General features: G+C 43.3%; 1 protein-coding gene and 1 long non-coding RNA gene across 5 annotated transcripts in view; one reads left to right on the forward strand and one right to left on the reverse strand.

Moving 5' to 3' along the window:
• Positions 1-139: 139 nt before the first annotated feature.
• Positions 140-23,645, reverse strand: part of ARHGDIG (Rho GDP dissociation inhibitor gamma) — a 28,950-nt gene continuing 5,444 nt past the window's right edge. For 2 of the 4 annotated variants that reach the window (XM_074279824.1, XM_074279825.1), the window contains exons 2-6: positions 6,622-6,801; positions 2,849-2,932; positions 2,529-2,605; positions 1,499-1,562; positions 140-1,206 (exon numbers count right to left, since the gene is read on the reverse strand). In XM_074279824.1, the coding sequence (XP_074135925.1) occupies positions 1,007-1,206; positions 1,499-1,562; positions 2,529-2,605; positions 2,849-2,932; positions 6,622-6,796 (600 nt within the window). In that variant the 5' untranslated portion in view covers positions 6,797-6,801 and the 3' untranslated portion in view covers positions 140-1,006. Of the gene's footprint in view, positions 1,207-1,498; positions 1,563-2,528; positions 2,606-2,848; positions 2,933-6,621; positions 6,802-12,860; positions 12,990-18,489; positions 18,816-23,645 lie in introns of those variants that run through there. The other 2 variants (XM_074279822.1, XM_074279823.1) reach the window with 2 other exon arrangements.
• Positions 19,152-23,645, forward strand: part of LOC141549842 (uncharacterized) — a 7,325-nt gene continuing 2,831 nt past the window's right edge. Inside the window, exon 1 of the long non-coding RNA XR_012484453.1 lies at positions 19,152-19,294. This is a non-coding gene — a long non-coding RNA (uncharacterized LOC141549842). The remainder of the gene's footprint in view (positions 19,295-23,645) is intronic.

Below are 23,645 nucleotides of genomic sequence, written 5' to 3' on the forward strand. Positions count from 1 at the left end.
TCCCAGCCCCCACTCTCCTAAACAAGAGGCAGTGACCCACTCTAAGGTCCTTTCCAGCTATGGAGCCAGGTACTGATGGTCTAGGGCCCAGGGAAGGAGTAGGGGTGGGGGCTCTTCAAGACATACACCCGAGCCAAGAGACAGAAATCGCTGAAGTTTAATGGGAACAGTTGAGAACACAGACAGCAGGGAACTGGGGGAAGGATGGGAAGCCCACAGCCCAGGGGAGGGGTGGGGACAGGCAGGAGCACAGTTCCTCTTTCTCAGGCAGCCCAGCCCAGGAATGCCAGGGCCACCCCAGGAATGTGACCAGTCAGAGGCGAGGGGCAAGGGACACAAGGCAATTCTGATGAGCTTTGGTTCCAGACACAAGCGCCCGGCAGGTGGGTAGGGATGGCTGAAGGCTTCTCCTGCTCCCCACCTGTTCCATCCCACTCCATTCCCACCTGTCCCTGGAAGCCTCCTCCAGGAATATGACTGTTGGACCCTGAGTGGGGAGGACCAGGGGAAGAGGATAATGAGAGTCAGGGTTTGTATCACCTGGTACAGACACAAGATGGTCTTTTGATGGGGTTGAGGGAGAAAATGGTGGAACTGCCCCTTCCTACTGAGCTTGAATGGCTAGGAGAGTTATGTATTGGAGGAAGAGGTTCAGGTCAGGTGCTTTGGAATCCCTATTGGGGTAGGGGAATTGTGCTAGTTCCCCAGGAGGGAACCTCCAAGTAACAGGGATTAGGCATGGGTGGGAGCTGGAGGGGGAGGAATTGGAGGCAGCCCCTTCCTGGGCAAAGGGTGTTGCTGGGGGCCAGAGGCAGGCCCGGAATGAGAGGGAGAAAGGAAGGAGGGACCCACACCTGAGTGCTCCAATTATGGGCTCTCAGCTCCTCAGCAAGGTCCCTGCCAACTTGGCCAGGGGATGTCCTGACCCAAAGATGACCTTAGACCCCAAAGGAGGCTGAGGCAGGTGCAGGTGGGACAGGGGTTACAGGGCAGGTGGGGGTAGGGGTCAGTCCTTCCAGTCTTTCTTTATGTTGAGGTCCCACTCCCAGGAGAGATGGTCTGTTTTGTCATCATCCGTGAAGAAGGACTTGATGCGGTAGGTGCCTCGAACCAGTAGACCCTTGGGGGCTTCCTCCATGGGCGTCAGAAACTCATACTCCTCTGTCCTTGGCCCGTAACTCCCTACCATGTACATGGCTTTGTCCACTGTGGGCAAGACAAGGTCAGGAGCTGTCCATGGAAATTGCCATGCCTCCCCACTCAGACTCAGGAGTCCTAGACCTCCCACATACCCCATTCAGGGCAAGTGTTCCTCAACAATAGTGGCTCTCTCTTTGGACTGGTGGGATCCTGAGGTCACAGACTATACTTTCTCCCCTTTGTCCCTCCAGGATCCAATAAAGGGTTCTGCCCCAGGAAATTCTAAGGGAAGCAAGGATGGGGATGCCACAATCCTCAGACCCCCAACCCTCATTCCAGTGTCTGAGCTTTGCCTCACCTCGTAGCCCTTTGCGGTAGGTATGATGCAGATACTTCAAGCCACAGACAATCTCCTTGTTGACCTGCAGGCAAGTGAGAGTATGGTCTAAATCAAAAGAAAAGGGGTCTTCCATATGTGCAAAAATGTTTGTGGAAGCCCTTTTTGTAGTGACAAGGGACTGGAAACTGAATGGATGCTCATCAGTTGGAGAATGGCTGAATAAGTTATGATTATAATGGAATATTATTGTTCTATAAGAAATGATGAGCTGGCTGGTTTCAGAAAAACTTGGAAAGATTTATATGAACTGATGCTGAAGTGAGCAGAACCAAGAGACCATTCACTGTACACAGTAGCAAGATTATGAGGATCAACTGTGATGGACTTTGCTCTTCTTGACCATGCAATTCTAATAGACTTGGGATGGAAAATGCCATCCACATCCAGAGTGAACTATGGAATCTGAATACAGATTAAAGCATAGTATTGTCGCCTTTTTGTTTTGTTTTTGTTTGTTTTTTTCTTTCTCATGGTTTTGTCCGTTAGACTGATTTTTCTTGCACAATATGACAAATATTAAAATATCTTTAAAAGTATTATATATGTATAACCTATATTGGACAGTTTGCTGTCTTGAGGAGAGGGGAGAAGAGAGGGAGAAAAAATTTGGAACTCAAAATCTTACAAAAATGAATGTTAAAAAATATTTTTATATCTAATTAAAAAATAAAATACTATTGAGGGAAAAAAAAAAGAAAAAAAAGGGAGGGTTCTTGAACCAGAATTAAGGTTTCCTTTTAGGGGAACAAATAAGAGTCCAGCCCAAGATACTTGGGAAATCTAAAATCAAAACACGTGGATTTCTGGGCATTCCCCATGCTAACAACATGCTGGCAACCAAGTATCCCCCAAGCTTGGGCTTAAGGGGAAAGGACTCAGAGAAAGGATTATCCATTTGATCACAGCTAGGGTATTGTGGGAGAATTCTAAAGGGAACACCAGTTACAAGAGACATTGGGGATGGATGAGGATCTGAGTTGGGTCTTGCCTTAAAGGAAATCTTCACTTTGTAATCCACGCCTTCTTTCAGCACAAACACCTGGTTCTTGAGAGATTCCAGGTCCCCTGTACAGGTGAGAAAAACAGGGCTGGGAGTCAGCCTACCTTCTCCTGGACCTCAGGGGACAGATAAGGGTTTCCAGAGGATCGGGGTAAGAGGCCCAGGGATTATAGGTGGGATAAGGGGGTATGGAGTGTTCTATGGAGCTTAGACACATTGGAAGCTTTCTGGAAAGTAAGACATGGGCTTCTTTTCTTCCTATCTTTCTCCCTTATAACACACAACACAAAGTGAGAGAGAAAGGTCACCTGTCAGGTCCATGGTGATGGGTCCAGGGGCTTGTTCACACACCAGAGTCAGCCGTGTCACCTGAACATTGGGGAGGCTGGGATCTGGAGTACAGAAGAGCAGAGGAGTAGTTGGGAGCAGGTGTTATATGTGAGAGGAGAACAGTATACCCTAATTTATGACCCTTTCCTGTTATCAGAATACCCTTATCCCTCCTCCTCTGGCTGATTCCATCCTTCAGGGCCCAGCTGTCTATGTCAGGAAACCTTTTTTGATTCTCCTAATCCCCACTCACTCTCCATCCTGGGAACCCCCTCAGCCCCCACTGTTCTGGAGTATGTTTATTTTTCTCTATTAAGAAACTCCCTAAAAAACAAAGTTTTTTTCTCCTGCCGAGTCCAATACAAAAAGAATGGGGTTCAGTTATGAACTTTGGAGTGGAGGGAAGGGTGAGGCAAGTAAGTTGATTTTTATTTTTAAGGTGAGGAAAAATCCTGTCTGAACAAGCTGTGCCTTTACTTTTCCCTGGATGGCAGAAAGGAGCTAGCTACCTAATTAGCAAAAGGAATGGTATCATAATACAAAGGACAAAGCCCCACCCCCAGCCATGCCATCAAAAGGATTCTGGGAAAGAAAAAATGAACCAATTGTTTAAATGCAGTAAGTCTAAGTAGGTGAATTCAAAAACTGGCTTTTCAAGGGACTTACTGTTCTCACTGGGGACCACAAGGCAGTCAGATGGGCCAAACCTCAGATCATGATAGCTGAGCCTCGAGAAATTTAGCTAGATATAATAGCAAGGGATGTTTGGGACTAGGTAGATTTCTGTTCTTCACATGTCTAAGTGCCCTCCTTTCAACTCATTAAAATTCAGATCAACAAGTCTTTATTAAATGTTTACAATGTGCCAAGAACAGTTGGAAGAAAAGGGAGGGAGAGGGGAGATAAGAAGATAAAAATGAACAAGTCTCTGTCCTAAGGAACTTAACATTTTATTGGAGTTTATATTCCTTAGATGTATCATTTCAGAATTTATATATTTTCTTTTCTTTGTAAATTTATTTGTTCTAGACCAGAAGTCTTTTAACTTAGAAGCATTGCAATCTTTGCATTAAAATGTAATTGAGAAATATTTAACAAAAAATACATAAAAATACAATAGTTAACAAAGTGGTTTTCTAAGTCAACTTGCACATGGGCATCCTTATGTGATTTGCAGATCCCTTTTCTATTGGAATTTGACACCCCCTGGCTAGACAAGAAATGTCTAGAGCCCTGAGGTAATGTAAACTCTATTAAAAAGATGCAGAGCTCCAATTTAAGAATCTTAAACCAGGGATCTTCATCTTTTTTGCATCCTGTACTCTCCTTGGTAGTTGGTAATGTCCAGGAAACACTTCTCAGAAACATAGTTTTAATTGCATAAAATGGAATAATTAGAATTACAAAGAAAATCAATTTTATTGAAAGAAAGATGTATTCTTTTTTCCCTTCCAAAATTGTGGATGCCCTGAAATTCATCACCATCCCTTCAGGAGGGTCCATGAACCCTAATTTAAGAATCTCAGTCTTAATTTCCTGAGGCCCTAAAACATAAGGAAAGAATATGTGAGGGCCTATGATGTTCTAGGTATCTTACAAATATCATCTGAGTTGATCTTTACAACAACCCTGAGGGCTTTTATTACCTGCATTTTACAATTGGGGGAACTAAGGAACATAACAGTTTAATAACTTGTCCCGGGTCACATATCTAGCAAGTATCTCAGGAACTCAGATCTTCCTGACCCTGGCCTAGCATTCTATCCACTGCTCCCTAACCAACTGCCTCCAGATGAGGGTTTAGGTCACTGTTTGCAGCCCACAGGTAGGCTAGGTTAGAGGCAGGATCTGAATCCTTGCCTTCCTTAGTCCAAGGCCAATCATGTATTCACTATGTCACAATGCCTCTTCTCAGCCTAAAGCCTAGAAATAAAGTCTAGTAAATAAAACCTAGAAAAATGACAACTGGATCTGGAAGGTGCTGAAACAAGAAGGAAAAGGATGCTTGAAACAGACATCTAAAATGACGACAAGTGCAAAGTGGTGAAATCATTAAGATTTAAATGGTGGGGCTACAACTGATCTCTGAACACAATGGTTCAGGAGAGAGAGGGAACAGGCTTGGGGGGGGGTATTGTTCAGTCTGGGTCAGGGAAGTTTAGCAAGTGAAAACCCTGGTTCTGAGCACAAAGGTCAGTTCTATAGAATAAATATTTAGTAAGCTCCTACTGTATACACAAGAACCTGGATTGGTTCCAAGTCCCAGGAAACCCACACGAGCCAGTGAGGACTAAGGTCTAGAACTGGACACCCTGGATGGCTCAATCTATGCTTGCTGGTCTAGTGGACTGAATTCATTCTGAGCCTCTGTTGTGTCCTGCTAGTTACTTAGTCAGTCAATAAAAACTTGGTGCCAGGCACTGTGCTAAGTTCTGAAGATACAAAAAGAGGGGAAAAACAGTCCCTGTCTTCATTGAGCTTACAATGTAATGCTTCTCCAGAAGGAGACTCTTTCTCTTTTTGGCCACATCTTGGCTCCTGGTCCCTAGACAGATAGATTCTTCTCCTCCCCCAGAGTCCTGTCAATCTACTCCCCTTCCTAAGGAATTATATGTGTTTGGATGGGGGAGCAGAGCCCTCCACAAGACAGGTGGCTGCATGAGCCAGGATGGAGCTCAGGAACTTGGAGCAGAGGCTGGAAGAGTTCCTAGAATGCGAATCCCAAGAACTCAGAGACCCCCCCCCATTCTCAGACCAATCTGTACTCGAGCAGGAATCCCCTCAGTACCGGCCCTTCAAGTGCTCATTCCACCCTTGTTTGAAGATCTCTAGTGATGGGGTACTCAGTATTTCTCCAAGAACCTTATTCCATTTCCTCCCCCATAGTTTTAGAATTGTTTTCCTTATATGGAGCTGAAATCTTGCCTTTCTGTTACTTCTGCTCACTGCCCTCAATTCTGTTTTCCAGGACCAAGTAGAGCAATTCTGATCTCTCTCTTTTATGTGAATTAATAATAATAATTAATAGTTCATAACATTTATTAATTAATATTAATGAATGGTTAATAATTGAATACGTATTATAATAATTAATAATAATAGCTAGCATTTATATAGTGCTTTAAATTTGGCAAAACACTTTACAAATATTTCCTCTCACAACAAACCCTGGTTTGTATTATCCCCATTTTATAGTTGATTAAGTTAAAATAGACGAGTTTAAATGGCTTGTCCAAGATCACACAGCTAGAGTCTAAGGCTGTAGTTGAACTCAGGTCTTCACTGTAGGCCTAACACTATGCACTTAGCTTCCTTTAACTCCTCCTACAAACCAGCTCTTTTCTAGGCTAAAAAATGCCTCATACCCCCCTCTTCCCCCCAAATCCCAAGGAGCCCTAATTCAGTCAAGGGGCCACCACATTCCAGGATCAGGGTCTCATTCCTGCCTCTGATTTCAGTTGTTCCTGACCTTGGTTTGACCAGCCACTAGTGGGTTACAGGGAAATGGAGGTGGGTCTGGATTGGGTGCTTGTGAATAACATTGTGAATGAAACACTGGTTTAAGAGTTGGAAGAACTAAACCTCTGCTCCCTCAGGCTGGTGTGCCCACCCCAGCTCCAGTGCCCCTGAGCCTCTGGTTCCTCAGACCACTGTGCCCTCCCCCTCAGGCTGATGCACCCACCCCAGCCCCAGTGCCCCTGAGCCTCTGCTCCCTCAGGCTGGTGTGCCCGCCCCAATTCCAGCCTCCTACCCACAGCCTCAGGAATGGGCCCCAACAGGGCCTGCTTGTACTTGGTTAGACTCTCATCATCTTGGTCCAGCTGCTGTATCTCCTGCAGAGTCTTCTTCTCTGGGGCCTTGTAGTCCAAGTCCACCTCATCCAGGTCTTCCTCATGGACAGCCCGGATGCCTTCCTTGTCCGCCATGAAATCTATTTGGAAGAGGAAAAAGAAGATTGTCGAATAGGGAGGAGAGACCCTGGGATGGCTATCAGATCATGGCGTTCAAGGACTTCCACAACTCAGCCTCTCCTACTTACCCAATCGACCCACACGCATTTATTAAGTACTTATTATGTGTCAGATACTGTTACAGGTGCAGGGGGAGGGAATGACACAAAATCAGAATTGAAACAGTTCTTGCCCTCAATGTGCTACATTTTAACTAGCACATGTATATATAGGATAATAGTCTTTAGCACTTATATGGTATCTCAAAGTTTACAAAATGCTTTACTTTTGATCCTTAATATCCTTCCAGGCAGGTGCTGTTATTATTCCTATTTTACAGAGGAGGAAACTGAGGCAGAGAGGTTAAATGATTTGCCTTGTGTCATAGAGATTAGGAAATATCTGAAGCAGCATTTGAACTCAGATCTTCCATTCCATGCACGGCTTCTTTGCCTGTCTGCATGTATGTGATGTACAGCCATCCTCCTCTCCCGCCTGGTGTCACCTTAACTTTCCATGAAATTTTTTGCCCCCTTCATTCTCCTTCCCTCCACTTTCACCTCTGTCATACAGCTCACCTCTTCCAGAAAGCCCTCCCAGGCTGACACTAAGCTAAGTTCTCCTGGGAAGCTAGAAGGTACGAGAGAGAGTCTTCATCTTCCTGAGTTCAAATCTGGCCTCAGACACTTACTGGCTGTGTGACCCCAAGTCACTTCATCCTGTCTACCTCAGTCTCCTCACCAGTAAAGTGAACTGGAAAAGGAAATGGCAAACCGCCCCAGTATCAATGCCAAGAAAGCCCCAAATGGGATCAAGAAGGGTCAGACACACTGAACTGACTGGACGAGTTCTCCCTAATGAACTGAAGGCTCAGAGACCTATGATGGAAAGAGCCTGGACTAGAAAGTCAGGAGGTAACTTCCGACATCTCATTTCTCTTTAAGCCTCAGGATTCTTATCTATAAAATGAGGAGATTGGATTACATCATATCCAAGGCCTTTCCCAGTTATAATATTCTTTCTTTTAAGGTCCTATATAATCCAATCTGACAAGCACTTATTATTTGTTATCTTTGTATAGATAGGTCCCTGTGCGAGGTTATGAGAATATGAAGATGAAAAGAAAACCAGGAGAAGCTTAAATTCTACTGGGGGTGGTAGTAGATACAACATGTAAAAAGTACATGCATTAATTCCAAGCGATTTGAGATGGAAGGTGTCAAACAGAGAACTATGGAGACTGAATGTGGATTGAACCATAGTATTTGTCACCTTTTTTGTTTGTTTGTTTGCTTTTGCTTTCTCCCTTTTGGTAGGATTTTTTCTTGTACAACATGAGAAATATGGAATTATGTTTAAAAGTATTGTACATGTTTAACCTATACCAGATTGCTTGTTGTCTTGGGGAGGGGGAGAAAAATTTGGAACATGAAGTCTTGGAAAATAAAATATTTTCCAAAATTTTCTAAACATATTTCCATATTTGTCATGCTGCATAAAAAGAATCAGATTAAAAGAGAAAAAAAAAACACAAGAAAGAAAAACAATCCAATTTTTTCAATTTCAATTCAACCAAAAAAATTTTTTTAAATATATACACGACAAACACACAAATATATATATTTTTAAGGCTAGGTCTCTTTATACAAGGGCTCAGCTCCACTAATGTCTGGCACAGAAATGTTGACATGCTCCATTTCTGACATGGACTAATTCAACCTTTCTTGTAAAAAAAATTTTAAATTTGTTTTTAAAATGTTGAGTTTGAGATTCTCTCCCTTATCTCCCTCCATCCCCCGCTACCAGTAAGAAAGCACTTGTGAAGTTATGTAAAACAGTTCCATAAAAGCCATGTTGTAAAATAAATAAATAAACAAATACTAGATCTCCCTCCCCCTTTGCAAAAAAAAAAAAAAAATCTCAAGAAAAATAAAGTTTAAAAAAAGAATATGTTTCAATCTGTATTCAGACACAATCAGTTCTTTCTTTGAGTATGGATAGAATTTTTCATCAAATGTCCTTCAGAACTGTCATGAATAAAAATGTTTTGGTTTTATTCTGGGTTTTTTGTCTTTTTTCTTTCTTTCTTTTTTTCTTTTTTTTTTTTTTTGGCAAGGCAATTGGGATTAAGTAACTGGCCCCGGATCACACAGCCAATAAGTGTTAAATGTTTGAGGCTGGATTTGAACTCAGGTTCTCCTGACTCCAAGGCTGGTACTCTATCTACTGTATCATCCAGCTACCCCCAATTTAGCCCTCCTTGGGCTAACCCAGTCCCTGTGGGGGAAAGGGGGAGTATGAGTTTCATCATGTGGACTAAAGATCACCATAAACCATTCTAGCTTAGACCTCTGGAGCTCCAGACACTTTCTGGTAGCTGGCATTACAAGCATGTATTCCTGTGCCTGGTCATCCATGATAGTTTGAGGAAGAGGAATTGAGGGCTAGCTCATCATTCCTTGTTCTAAGGTGTCTCCCAGCTGGGACATTCCATGCTGTTTGCGACTGTACCCATTCAATTGCCCAGCTTTTACTGAGCTCCTCCTTTGTGTCTGGGATCCCTCGAGCATTGGGCTGGCCATGCCGTAGGTCCTCAAAGACAATTAAACTTATCATCCTAGAGATGCAGCTGGCCTATCAGAGGGGAGAGAGACTACCAAGGTCGAGTCTTCCATGATATCACCTATCAAAATAAGTTCCTTTAGAAATTCACAGATCTAATCCTGGAAGGGTTCCTGAGGTCCTAAAGTCACTAAGAAACAGAAGCTGAAAGAGGTTATGACTTGCCAGATTACATTGTAAGCATCAGAAACAGGTCCTTCGACTTAAAAACCACTGTCATTACAATTGTTTCACCCTTTCCAAGGGCCAGGAAAGGGAAAATTGCTTTTCATAGAGTTAAGATAAATACTTGACATGGTAAGGTAAAGAGATAGTGCTTCACAAAGCATAATATTTTCACCTTTTGGTTGTTGTTTGTTGGTTTGATTTCTTTCTCGTATTCTTTTTTCTTTTGATCTGATTCTTTTTGTGCAACATGACAAATATGGACATATGTTTAGAAGAATTGCACATGTTTAATCTATATCAGATTGCTTGCTGTGTTGGGGGGGAGGAGGAGAGGAAGAAAAATTTGGAACACAAAGTCTTGCAAAGGTGAACGTTGAAGACTATCTTTGCATATATTTGGGGGGAAATTTTAAAATTACTAAAAAAAAAAATTAAGATTTTTAATTAAAAAAAAAATCAGTAATCCAGAGGTGTGTGAAACAAAGGGAAAAATTCATTCTCAGACAGCTGAGTGGTACAGTGGATAGAATGCTATTCCTACCACAAGAAAGACCACAGTTCAAATCCTGCCTAAGATACTAATTGTGTAAGCCTGCATAAATCACAGCCTCTGTTTACTTCAATCCTCTCTGAGGTTATCTACAAATTATCCAAAAAGAGTTTAATATATACTTAACTTGATTATAAAATGGGTAATAGCACCTACTTCTTAAAATTGATGGAGATCAAATGAGGTAACATATGGAAAAAGCTTTGCAAAAATTAACATGAGCTCTATTAGTGCTAGCTATTTTTATTATTATAGGTCTTAACCTTTGTCCTGAAATTAAAAAAAAAAAAAAATCAAGGAATTATTCTGATGGTTTGGGAGGAAAAATTCCTAGTTGTGGGGACTCCCAAACAACCTTTTCCTCAATCTTGTCTATAAACCCTCTCCCTAACATCTCCCACTGGAGGCCTATTTTGGCATCTGGCCCAAATCCTTGGGCCTCATAAATGGAGGAAGGGCTCTCTGGAGCAAGAAGCCCCTTGTTGCCTCTTCAACACACACACACACACACACACACACACACACACACACACACTTCTGACTACCCAATCCCTCTCCAACCCAGGCCCCCTGGAAAGCAAGCCAGAACAATAAAAGAACTAATTTTAAAGTAAGAAGTCTCAGCTCTATGTGCCCTTGAATAAGTCCCATAACCTTTTTAGGCCTAATAAAGTTCCTCATTCCTAAAATAAGGGGATTGCATTAATCCATTAATTAATTAGTGGAGCTATGAACTGCTCCAGCCAATGATGGAAATCAATTTGATTTGTTTTGTTGTTGTTGTTGTTGTTTTGCTGAGGGAATTGCCCAGGGTCACACAGCTAGGAAGTGCTAAATATCTGAGTCACATCTGAACTCAGGTTCTCCTGACTTTAGGGCTGGTGCTCCATCCACTGCACCACCTAGCTGCCCCAAAGGAAATCAATTTGGAACTATGCCCAAAAGATCATTAAAATGTGTATATCCTCTATTCCAATGATGCCATTACTAGGCCTCTGTCCCACAAAGAGATTAAAGAAAGAAGAAAATGTACAAAAACACTGACAGAAGCTCTTTTTTTAATAGTAACAAAGAAGTGAAACATAAGAGGTGCCTATTAATTGGGGAATGACTGAACAATATGGGATATGAATATAATGAAATATTACTGTGCCGTAAGAAAGGATGAAAAGGATGGTTTCAGAAAAACTTGGAAAGATCTATATGAACTGATACAGAAGAAGTGAGCAGACCCAAAAAAACAATATATATAATAACAGCAACATTGTAAAAGCAAATGCCTTTGAAAGATTTAACTAATAATAAGAATTTATTATTAGTTAATAATAATAACTGCTGTGGTTGGGTCTGGTGCCAACTAGCTCAAAAAGAAGGGCACAATTTCAGAGCAATGACCACCCAGTGAGGAAAAATGAATCTCCTGACAGGCTCAAAATGCAAAATGAGATGTACATTTTGGGTTATGGTCAATGCAGGAATTTGTTTCCTTGACTATGAGTTTGGAAGGGTTTGTTATTTTTTTCCCCATACATCCAGGAATAGTTCCTTGATATTCATAGTCCAATGAGAGAGAAAATAAATCCTTGTTATTTAAAAAAAAAATCTATCACATCTATCTAATCTATCTGGTTGGTTTTTTTTTTTTTTTAATTTCCATGTTAGTCATACTGTGATAGAAAACACAGACAAAAAAAAAAAAACAAAGAAAAATAGAGTAAAGAAAAAGTATATTTCAATCTGCATTCAGACTTCTCTTAATTCTTTCTCTGGAGGTAGATAGTAGTTTTCATTATAACTCCTTCAGAATTGCCTTTGAACATTATATTGCTGGGAATAGCTAAGTCACTCACAGTTGATGATCATAAAATATTGCTGTTACTGTATACAATGGTTCTACTCATTTCATTTTACATTGGTTAATGTAAGTCTTTACAAGATTTTCTAAAAGCATAATTTCTTAAAACACAATAATATTCCATCCATTCCATCATATAACAACTTATTCAGCCCTACCCCAATTGATGAGCATCCCCTCAATTTTCAATTCTTAGCTACAACAAAAAGAGCTGTTATAGATATTTTTTGTACAATTAGGTCCTTTTATTTTTCTGTTGATATCTTTGGGATACAGAGTTAGTGGTGATGTTGCTGGATCAATAGGTATGCATAGTTTTATAGCCTTTTGGGCACAGTTCCAAGTTGTTCTCCAAAATGGTTAAACCAATTTATGGCTTTTATATGTGAGTGTGTGTGTGTGTGTATATGTGTGTGTGTGTGTGTAGTAAGGTGCTTGGATATGTGTGTGTGTGTGTGTGTGTGTGTGTGTATATATATATATATATATGGATATGGATTCTGTGTGTATATATATACATATATATATATTTTTTTTTTTTTTTAAAGTGGTTGGACCAAATTACTTCTGCGATCCCTTCCAATTGTAAATCTATAATCTTGTTTTTTTCTCAGCTTCCCCTTAAAAGGAACGAGTATGGTAGAAAGACTGGAAATCAAGAGATCTTAGTTCTAGTTCTGAATGTGCTGCAAAATCACTGTGACCTTTAGAGGGTCACTTTAATGAAGCAGTTGGGCTAGATGGTCCTTACCACTCCAGGATATATGAAGAGGACATAGAGTGAAGGAAGTCTTCATTTTCCCAAATATTCTTTCAATAATCTATTCATTTTATTGAGTACTTACTAAACACCATGCAATTAGATTGTTAGTTCCCAGTGGGCAAAACTAAAGAAGATGCATGATCTTGTCAGTTCCAGGTTATCCAAGAATTTGTATCAAGGCAGGTGGACATCCCTCTGTTCACAGCTGGGGGAACAAAGTGAGGAGACCCTGAAATTCATATGTCTAAATAGAGAAGAACCATGGCCCTCTACAGACCCCAAGCCTAAACCCCAGCCTCTGTTCATTAGATGCTACTTTCTGGGATGTGACACCACCTAGGAATTTTCTCCAGGTCAAAGGAAAGAAATGGTTGAGGAAACTGCGCCCTTCTTTTTGAGGCTAGTTGGCACCAGACCCAAGCACAGCAGTAATTTAGGGAGAGGGGATTAGGGGCAGGGGAGGGAAGATGATCCTAACTGCTGCTATAACGTGATATCACTTTCTCAAATTTAAATTCAGAAATATGCATTAAATGTTTACTACATGCTAAGCACTGTGCTAGGGACAGATACAAAGATAACAACCAAAAGCAATACCTACCCTTGAGGAGCTTAAATTCTACTGAGGGAAAACCACATATACACAGACAGTTCAAAATATGTGCAAAGTAAATACATGGTATCAGAGGAGCAGCATTAATAGGACTAGAGGAATTAGGGAAAGTCTTAGACTTGAATTGAGCCTTGAGGGAAGCTGGGAGTTCCTAGAGACAGAGATAAGGAAGATGAGCATTACAGGCCTGCTTGAGGAAGGCATGGAAGGGAAAGGTGAGAGTCATTCATGGGATGTAGTTAATAGGTCAATTTGACTGGGATGTAGGAGAGTGATGTGAAATGTTTAGAAAGCAAGGGTTCAACCAGATTATGAGAAGCTTTAAATTTACTTAATCAGCAGGCATTTATTAGGAATCTATTATGTGTCAGGCACTATGCTAAGTGATAAAATATGTTTAAAAAAAAAAAAAAAAAAGCCCAGTTCTCAAAGAGATCATAGTTTTATGGGAGAGACAACATGCAAACAATTATATAGACACAGAAAAACCTGGAAATAATTAACAAAGGAGGCAATAGAATTAAGTGGGCCTGGGTGGATGGTGAAATTTTAGTTGGGACTTAAAGGAAGCCAGTACACAGAGGAAGAACTATATCAGGCATGTGAGATGGGGAAGAGTGTCCATTATAATTGACCACAAGATGGCCAGTTTCACTGGATCACAGAGCACATAGTAGGGAGTAAGACCTATGATGGGAAAGGAAAGAAAGGATCGAGTTATGATGTCCTTCAAAGCTTTTATATCTGATTCTAGAGGCGATGTGGAGCCACTGAACTTTATTGAATAGGGGGTGACATGATCAGCTGAATGGAGGATGAAGGGGATTTATACCAGAGGCTATAACAATAATCCAGGCATGAGGTGAGGAGGGCCTGTATCTTCTTCAGAGGTGACAAGGGGCCCTATGCAAATGCCAAATATACTTTATACTTTAGGAAACTGAGTGCTGCAGAAACTTCTTGAAGAGTGACATGATTACAAACTAATAGTGTTGATCCAGTGTTGTGCCTGCAAACTATTTCAATTTTCTGAACAATGCTTCCTCTAGAAAAACTAAAGGGTAAATAGAATCAGTATATCACCTTCTACATGAAGCCTTTTTTTGATCCAAAGAGTTAGCTGCTAGTCACATCCCCTCCAATATTATCTTGTATATAATGATATATATGTGTTGTCTCCCCCAATAAAACCTAAGGGATGACTGTTTTTATCCCTGGATCCTCAGGCCCTAACATACTACTGGGCACACAGCGAGTACTTAATAAATGATTATTAATTGATGGGCTTGGGCTCACTCCACACTCTAGAGAGTTGAATTGGGAATCTCTCTCTCCCTGGAACCTAAGGGAGCTATCTGAAACTGCAGACTCTGGAGTCTTGGACTTTGGGTGAGGCAGATTCCCATCCTATCCCCATTCTCTCCATTATTTCAGACTTCTCACTGGAGCAGAAAAATTCATGATCTCATTTTTGCCCTCTCCACTCCCAACCAATCCTCTCAGAATCACAGTTGAGCACCTGCTCTCACTAAGGGCTGGCCAGATCTGTGACCAGGGGAAGCCCACAATGTTCTAGAACAAGAAACTGGCCGTCCTCTCACTGTGGCCTATTCCTAGTATGTCACTCCCTCTTCACATCTGCTTCTCAGCAAAAAATCCTTCTCATTTTTCAAGGGTCAGCTCAGATTCTTCCCTGCTCTACCGGGTAATGCTGCTTTCTCTCTCTCTCCAGAAATCTTAGGAAAGTTATCATTCATCACCTCTTATATCACAGCAGGCCACCCCCATCGCAACTCCCACTTCTCCTTGGGATAATATAACCTCTTTGAGGGCAGATGCTTGCATTGTTTCCGAACACCTGGCACAGTGCCTTTCACTTAGTAGTGACTTAATAAATGACTACTGAAATTGAACTGAGCCCTTTCCCACAGTGCTTTGGGGGTTGTCTTTTTCCAGAGGACTCTTTGAGCTCCCTTCCAAAAGTTCTAGGGCAAAGGAGTGATGAGACTGTTCTGTCCTGGACCCTGCTCTCTGTGTCTCTCTTTTTGTCTCTCTCTTTCTTTAACTCTCTCCCTCTATTCTTCTCTGTCACTCTCTTCTATTTCTTTTTCTCTCTCCCATTTCCTTCTTTCTGACTTCCTCCCTGCATTTCTATCTATTTGTTTATCTCTCCCCTCCCTCTATTTGTCCTAGTTTGTCTGTGTCTAGCATCAGTCAGCTCCCAGGAGTTCAATTATCATCTCTGTAGAAGGCTCTCAAGTCTATCTATCTATCTATCTATATATATAGTCAAGCCTTAATCTCTCTCCTGAGTCCTAGTACCAAATCACCAACTGTCTGCTGGGCATCTCCCCTTGAATATCCCCTTGATATTTCCCAACTAATTATGTTAAAAACTGAATTCATATTAAATGATGAAAGAACTCTTGAACTCATTATCTTCTCCCTTAAATCATCCTTCTTCCAAACTTTCCTACTTCTATGGAGACCACAAACCATTCTTCTCCCCCACAGGTTTATAACCTTAGAGTTAGCTCCACTTTAACTTTTCCCTCATCCTCATACTCAGTCAGTTGCCAAGTCTTTTTAATTCCATCTCCACAAGATCTCCTGAATTTTTTTCCTTTTTTCCACTTGGTCCCTAGTCCTAAGGGACTCTACTCTCGTTCAGAGACTTATTAACTCTTGTCTAAACTCTTGTCTAAAACTATCTAAAGATGCAAAATACTCAGTCTGACATTTACAACTTCTACTACTGGTTTCCTACCTACCTTTCCAAGCCAATTTTATTCTACCCTTTTAAGCTACCTGTTCCAGGCAAGATGGCCCACAAACTGTTCTCCATATATGTTATTTCATGCCCAGTCTCCTTTGCACAGCTCGAGCCCTCCCCCCTCCCCCAACCTGGAATTCTTCCCCTTCTTACTTCTGCCTTCTAAAATCCTGGCTACCTTCAAGACTCACCTCAAGTACCATTTCTTTTCTTTTTCTTTCTTTCTTTTTTTTTTTTTTTTTTTTTTTTTTTTTTTGAGGCTGGGGTTAAGTGACTTGCCCAGGGTCACACAGCTAGGAAGTGTTAAGTGTCTGAGACCAGATTTGAACTGGGGTCCTCCTGAATTCAAGTGCTCTATCCACTGCGCCACCTAGCTACCCCTTCAAATATCATTTCTTACATAGGGCTTTCTGGATTCCTGAATGATTAAGTGTTCATTCTCTTCTAAAATGACTTTGTGTCTAACTTTATATGCACATTGCAATCTTCCCTCTCCCAACTCCTTAAAAGCTGTAAGTGTTTTTATTTTTGTCTTTGTAAACTAGCATAAAATGAAGGCATAATACATGTTTATTGAGCTGAATGGCATTCCCATAGCTCCAGGGCCCCTTCTCACAGGTTTTTTTTTTTGTTTTTTTTTTTGAGGCTGGGGTTAAGTGACTTGCCCAGGGCCACACAGCTAGGAAGTGTTAAGTGTCTGAGACTAGATTTGAACTCGGGTCCTCCTGAATTCAAGGCTGGTGCTCTATCCACTGCGCCACCTAGCTGCCCCTGCCCCTTCTCACAGTGACTTAAGAAGGAGCTTCTTCAGTCCAGTCTCTCCAATGCTCAAGGATCTTGGGTCAAAGTATCTTCAAGCTATTTCAATCCATCCTCTTTCCCATCCCCCTAGCCCCATCCTGGTGACCACAGAGTCTCAGGGAGACACCTCTGTCTTTGCTCTGCTCTTGGGGATCATGCATGGTGGGTCCTGGGTGGTTCCCTGGGAGGGAGCTTCTCACAATATGACAGTCCTTGTTTTCCTTCCAAATACAGAAATACTAACAGTTTTCCTCCTCCCTCTCTAATACAGTAGACTCAATTTCTCAATGCAGATCTAACCCCAACAGAGATCCCTTCTCTGCACAGAAATAAGGAACTACCAATATAGAAACAGAATATCCCTTCCCTAAACAGATCTTCCTCTCTCCTGAATGAAATCCCCTCTCCTTATCACCACCACCTTGTCCCTCCTCGAATCTCACCCCTGCCTTCCCTTTTCACAGCTTCCCATTTCCCTCAAACCCTTCTGTCCTAGACAGACCCCATTCTTGTCTTCTCCCCAACACTTCCTTTATAACCTCCCCTCCCACAGGCAGATAGCCTTGCTTCTCGGTAACCAGAAGCCTCAGGGAGGAGGGGTTCTTTTTAGCAGATTCTTGCTCCCTTCTGTACCCAAGGGAATGAATGCAGACACCTCCCTCCTCAGAGAGGATGGTGGGAGCCTCACCTGCTGCTCCCAGTTCTCCCATGGGTATGTCAAGAGGGATGGGAAAGATGGGACCCTTTGCATTCTTTCCTCCACAATCCCTCCATGGCCATAAGTCGGCCCCCGCCTCAATGCAACCCAGCCCTACTGGAGAGCCTCCGCCCCAGGAAGATGCGATCTCAGTGACTGGAAGGTGCTGGAGGTTGGGCTGCTGATGACTCGAGCGGGCACCTCTCCAAAGTTATCACGGGGAGGGGTTGGACTGACAGGGCCCGGGAGGTACTAGCCCAGACTGTGTCTCCACCTAGAGAGTCCTCCCCTCACCTTTCCTAGGTTCTTCTTTCATGTCTCCTGGCCTAAGTATCCTCCTGGTTCCCCTCCCCAGGTTCGTCCTTTCCATGTTCCCCAGAACAGGTGTTCACCGTGGCATTTGTCCAGATGCCACCCTCCAGGTCCTCTGGCATGGGTGTAGTCTCCCAATGTTGCCACCGCAAGTCCTCTTGCATGGGTGCCTCCCAGTGTGAACCCCCTTATCCATGCTCCTGGCATGGGTGCCTCCCAGGGTGTACCCCCATCCATACCCTTGGCACGGGTGCCTCCCAGTGTGGACCCCTTTTCCATGCTCCTAGCATGGGTGCCTCCCATATGAACCCCTTTCCATGCCCCTGGCATGGGTGTCTCCCAACGTCCTCCCCTCCAAGAATGGGTGTCTCCCGGTGCCTTCCTCCTCAAAGTCCCCTGGCATGGGTGTCTCCCCAGAAAGTCCCCCGGCAAAGCCCCGGCATGAGTGTGTGCCCCAGTACCCCCAGCCCTCAAAGTCCCCAGCCTTGCCCCAGACCCCGGCCTCAGGCGCTCACCTCTGGCGCACACCGTCAGCCACAGGAGCTCAAGCACTTGCGCCCCCAGCTCGCACATATCCAAGCCCAGCATGGTGCCGGCTCCCGGGGCCCCCGCCTGCCTGCCGGCCGCTCCCTCTCCTCCGCCGCCGCCTCCTCCTCCTCCTCCTCAGCAGCAGCAGCAGCAGGAGCGGCAGCAGGGGAGGCCCATGGACCGAGCCTTGGGTCTGTCTGCGCGCCCGGCGCTGGAGCCTGAGATGCGGAGCTCTGAGCTCCTAGCTCTGAGCTCCGAGGAACCGCTGCTGCTGCCGCCGCCGCTGCCTCCGGTCCCCTCCCCGTCCCTCCCGCCCCTCCCCAGCCCCATCCCTCATTATCGGCCAGACTGCAGTGAGCTCATCACAGCGCCCCCCGCATACCAACCACAGTGGGCCTGGCGCAGCCACACAGACACACTCACACACCCGCGCGCACTCACAGGGCGGGGCGCGGCCCGGGGATTTCCCCTCCCTCCCCAGCGCCAGCCTCCTTTCCCAGCCCTGCAGGCTCGGGGTGAGGGCAGGGATGGGTGTTCCAACAGTTCCAGGGGCGTGGGCCGTGGGCCCGCGCTTGGGTCCCAGTGAATCTGTCCCACTGTTTCTTATGATTCCGGGGTTACCCTGGTGCGTCTGTGGGTGTGTCCTGTGTGTCTAACTGTGGCGGTGTCCTGGCTTGTCCGGGTCAGTGTGAATGCCAGTGTCCGACACTGCCACTGGGGTGTCGGTCAGCGGGTGTGACTGCCATTGGGGTGCCTGTCACTTAGGAATGAAAGCCCTGGATTTGTGTGCGTGTAAGTGGGGGGTGATGAAGGGCGGGAGGGAAGGCAAAGAGCAACGTTGCTCTGACTCTGAGTAAAGCCCAGGGGCCCCCTCAGCCTCCTCGGTGTCTGTGCCCTTCCCCGGGGCCCACTTAAAAGCAACCTTCCCCAGCTGAGGTCCACACATGCGTCCCATTCCCCCTTCCCGGAGCTTTCCCAGTGGCCGGTACCTATTGTCTAGGTGAAGGGCCTGCCTGGGACACGCCTTTTCACAGGGGCTCACCAGCCTCACCAACGGCGATTGGGGAGTCTTTGTACTCCAAACGCACTCCCCCCCCTCCGGGGCAGGGCCCCCTTCACTCTTGGCTTTCAGAGCCCAGAAACCTTTGAAGTGTTGGAGTGAGAGCTCCAGGGATGGGGCACCGGAATACCTGATTCGGAAAGTCAATGCTTTCCCCTTTCCCACTTTAGTCTTAATCAGATTCAGAATCGCTAACTTTTACATAAAAACTTGAAGTTTGCAAAGCCCTAGACATAATTATGTATTTGATTTTCACCACAGCTCTGTGAAGTAAGTGCTATTATTATTCCTTTTTTACAGATAAGGCACATTGAAATTAGTTGACTTTTCCAGACATACATGAAACAGGGTTTTTCTGACTTCAAATCCAGTGCTTTAGCTAATTAATCCAGCAGCAAGCATTTATTAAGAACCTACTGTGCGCTATACTGTGCTAGGTCCTGGGGATGTATTGGCAAAAAAGGAACAGTTGCTATCCTTAAGGAGGTTACAGTGTATCTCCTGGTGGTCTCTTCCTCCTCTAAACTCCCATGGTACCTTGTTCTTTACTTTTTTATCCTTCTTTTTCTTTCCTTCAACAATCAAATCAAAACACCTGCCTTCTCATATCTGCTGCCCTTCCTTTCCCTACCCTTTCTCCCTTCCTTCTGCTTTTCCTCATTCCTATTTTCCTCATGTGTATTCATGTTCATTCCCTCAAGTTCACCTCTTTCCATTTTTTCCTTCATTCTCTCCCCTCTCTCTTCCCCATCTCACTTTAGCTCTCTCATTCTTCCCTACCTTTTCTACTCCTGCCCTTACCTCCAACAGTTTTGAGACCTTGCTTCAGGTTCAAGGTTCCTGAAAAGAGTCAACTACAAATTAGATTCCTGGGTCTCCAAATCCTCATCCCTTAGATGGGAACTACCACCCCCAAACCTAAAGGAAATGTAGTGTGACACCCCCCCAAAAAAAGTGCAGGATGTGGCATCAACACACTCCAGAACTCCAGTTCCAGCTCAGCCACTATGTGACTTGGATCAAATAACTCCCTTTCAGGACTTCAATTTCCACATCAATAAAATTTGGATAGAGAGTCATTGTCCTTTCTAATCCAATGGAATCAGCTTATTTTGCCAGCCCTAATCTCCTCCTTATAGAGGGGGACAGTGGTTTTATCCACTGTCAATGCTCCCATTCAAAATTTCAAAAAAGCGAGTTCTATCTATTCAAGGGTTCCCCTGAGGGCACGGGGCCACCCTAAACTAAGAACCGATATGCAGCTATTTCCAAGATCTCTATTTTCAGTCCATCCTCTTGTCTGAGACTCAGAACCACATCTCAGACTAAATTCTGAACTCTGAATGGTAGATAGCCCTTTAAACTCAGCAACGCCAAAGCCATCATTTCTTCCCCCTCAAACTTTCTCCTCTTCCTGACGTCACCACCTCTCTTGAAGGTATCGTCCATCCTCTTAGTTATCCCAGACAGAAGCTTTAGAATTATTTTTCTCCCTCCCCTCCATATCCAAAGTCGATTATATCTTTTCCAAAAGCTCTTGCATCCATTCCCTCATCTCCACTTAAATGGCTACTCCCCTAGCTCAGATCCTTAGCACCTCTGACCTATCCCACAATAACTAACTAGTAAAACAGCTTCCTCATTGGTAACTTGCCTACTCTACTATCTATTCCTATCTATTCCACTATAGGATCCCAGATTTATAGTTGGAGTTGGAAAGAATCCTTGGTCCTTACACATTTAGCCCTCTCTATTATCTCTTGGATCAAATAGAAAATCCATTGTTTGGCTTTTAAAGCTCTTCATAGACTCATCTTTTTCTCTCCTCCCTCCAATCTTCTTACACATTAGTTCCCTGTAACACTGGCCTTCTGGTCATTCCTCATCTAGGACATTTTATCTCCAGATATTGGGCATCAGCACAGGAACTCTGCCTGGAACTCCCTCTATGTCATCTTTGCCTTCTGCCTTCCTTCAATTCTCAATTTAAACCCCACCTGTAGAAAACCTTTCCCAATCCTCCTTAATCCTGGTGCCTTCCAATTTGTGACCAATGAAGAACTAGAGATCATTATTGATCACAAAATAGAAAATTTTGATTATATCAAATTTAAAAGTCTTTGTACAAACAAAACGAATGAAGACAAGATTAGAAGGGAAACAATAAACTGGGAAAACATTTTTACAGTCATAGGTTCTGATAAAGGCCTCGTTTCCAAAATATATAGAGAATTGGCTCTAATTTATAAGAAATCAAGCCATTTTCCATTTGATAAATGATTAAAGGATATGAACAATTTTCAGATGAAGAAATTTAACTATTTCTAGCCATATGAAAAGATGCTCCAAGTCATGCAAATTAAGACAACTCTGAGATACCACTACACACCTGTCAGATTGGCTAAGATGACAGGAACAAATAATGATGAATGTTGGAGGGTATGTGGGCAAACGGGGACACTGATGCATTGTTGGTGGAGTTGTGAATACATCCAGTCATTCTGGAGAGCAATTTGGAATTATGCTCAAAAAGTTATCAAACTGTGCATACCCTTTGATCCAGCAGTGCTACTACTAGGCTTATATCCCAAAGAGATCTTAAAGAAGGGAAAGGGACCTGCGTGTGCAAGAATGTTTGTGGCAGCCCTCTTTGTAGTAGCTAGAAACTGGAAAATGAATGGATGCCCATCAATTGGAGAATGGCTGAATAAATTGTGGTATACAAATGCTATGAAATACTATTGTTCTGTAAGAAATGACCAGCAGGATGATTTCAGAGTCACTTGGAGAGACTTACATGAACTGATGCTGAGTGAAATGAGCAGGACCAGGAGATCTTTATATACTACAACAAAAATACTGTATGATGATCAATTCTGATAGATGTGGCTCTCTTCAACAATGAGATGAACCAAATCAGTTCCATTTGTTCAATAATGAATAGAACCAGCTACACCCAGCGAAAGAACTCTGGGAAACGAGTATGAACCACTACATGGCATTTCCAATTCCTTGTTTTCGTCCACTTGCATTTCTTATTTCCTTCACAGGTTAATTGTACCTTATTTCTAAGTCTGATTCTTCTTGTGCAGCAAAATAACTGTATGGGCATGTATACATATATTGTATTTAACCTATACTTTAACATATTTAACATGTATGGGTCAACCTGCCATCTGGGGGAGGGGGTGGGGGAAGGAGGGGAAAAGTTGGAACAAAAGGTTTTGCAATTGTCAATGCTGAAAAATTGCCCATGCAAATATCTGGTAAATAAAAAGCTATATACATATATATAAATCCTGGTGCCTTCCCTCTGAGATTGCCTCCAGTTTATCCTGTCTGTACCTCGTTTGTACATGACTGCTTGCATGTTGTCTCTCTGGACTGTAAACTTCCTGAGAACAAAGACTCTTTTGCCTTTCTTTGTATCCCTAGTGCTTAAGTATAATGCCTGGAACCTAGTAGGCAATTAATAAATGCTTGTTGACTTGATTTGACATGTGCAAAATTATTATGAGGATTTTTGTACCCTTGGAAAGTAACACAAACGGCGCCCAGAAAGCAGACCAGCACGAGACTGAGGTTCAGGAAAATGGAGGTGGGATGAAGATGAGAGAGGCTTTCAGCAAAGGTGCCAACAAGTAGCTTTCTATTTTTATTAATTATTCCCTCTAACAAGGTGCTGGACTATTTCTCTTTCAGCAAGGATTGGCAGCACCTCCTAAATTACAGAAGCCTGTGTTAAACCCTAGTTACAGCTGTACATAAGGGATGAGGGGAGGATAGTCTCCAGAGTCAGGGCAAAGGGGAGTTCCAGGTTCTGGATCTGAGGGATTCTGGTTTTATAAGCCTTTTTATAGGGTTTTCCCCATCCCCCACTTGTTTCATCACTGCCACCATGCTCATCTTTTCTGCTGAACGGTAATTCAGCATGATGGAAAGATCACTGACTTTGGAGGTCAGTGACCTGGGTTCCAATACTGAGTAATATGAATTTAGGCAAGGAACTTCCTTACTAAGCCTCAATTTCCTCATCTGTAAAACAGGAGTGACAATATTGACACTAGCTATTTCCCAGAATGT

This window comes from Sminthopsis crassicaudata, chromosome 1, assembly GCF_048593235.1.
Source record: "Sminthopsis crassicaudata isolate SCR6 chromosome 1, ASM4859323v1, whole genome shotgun sequence".
In the NCBI taxonomy this organism is placed as follows: Eukaryota; Metazoa; Chordata; class Mammalia; order Dasyuromorphia; family Dasyuridae; genus Sminthopsis; species Sminthopsis crassicaudata.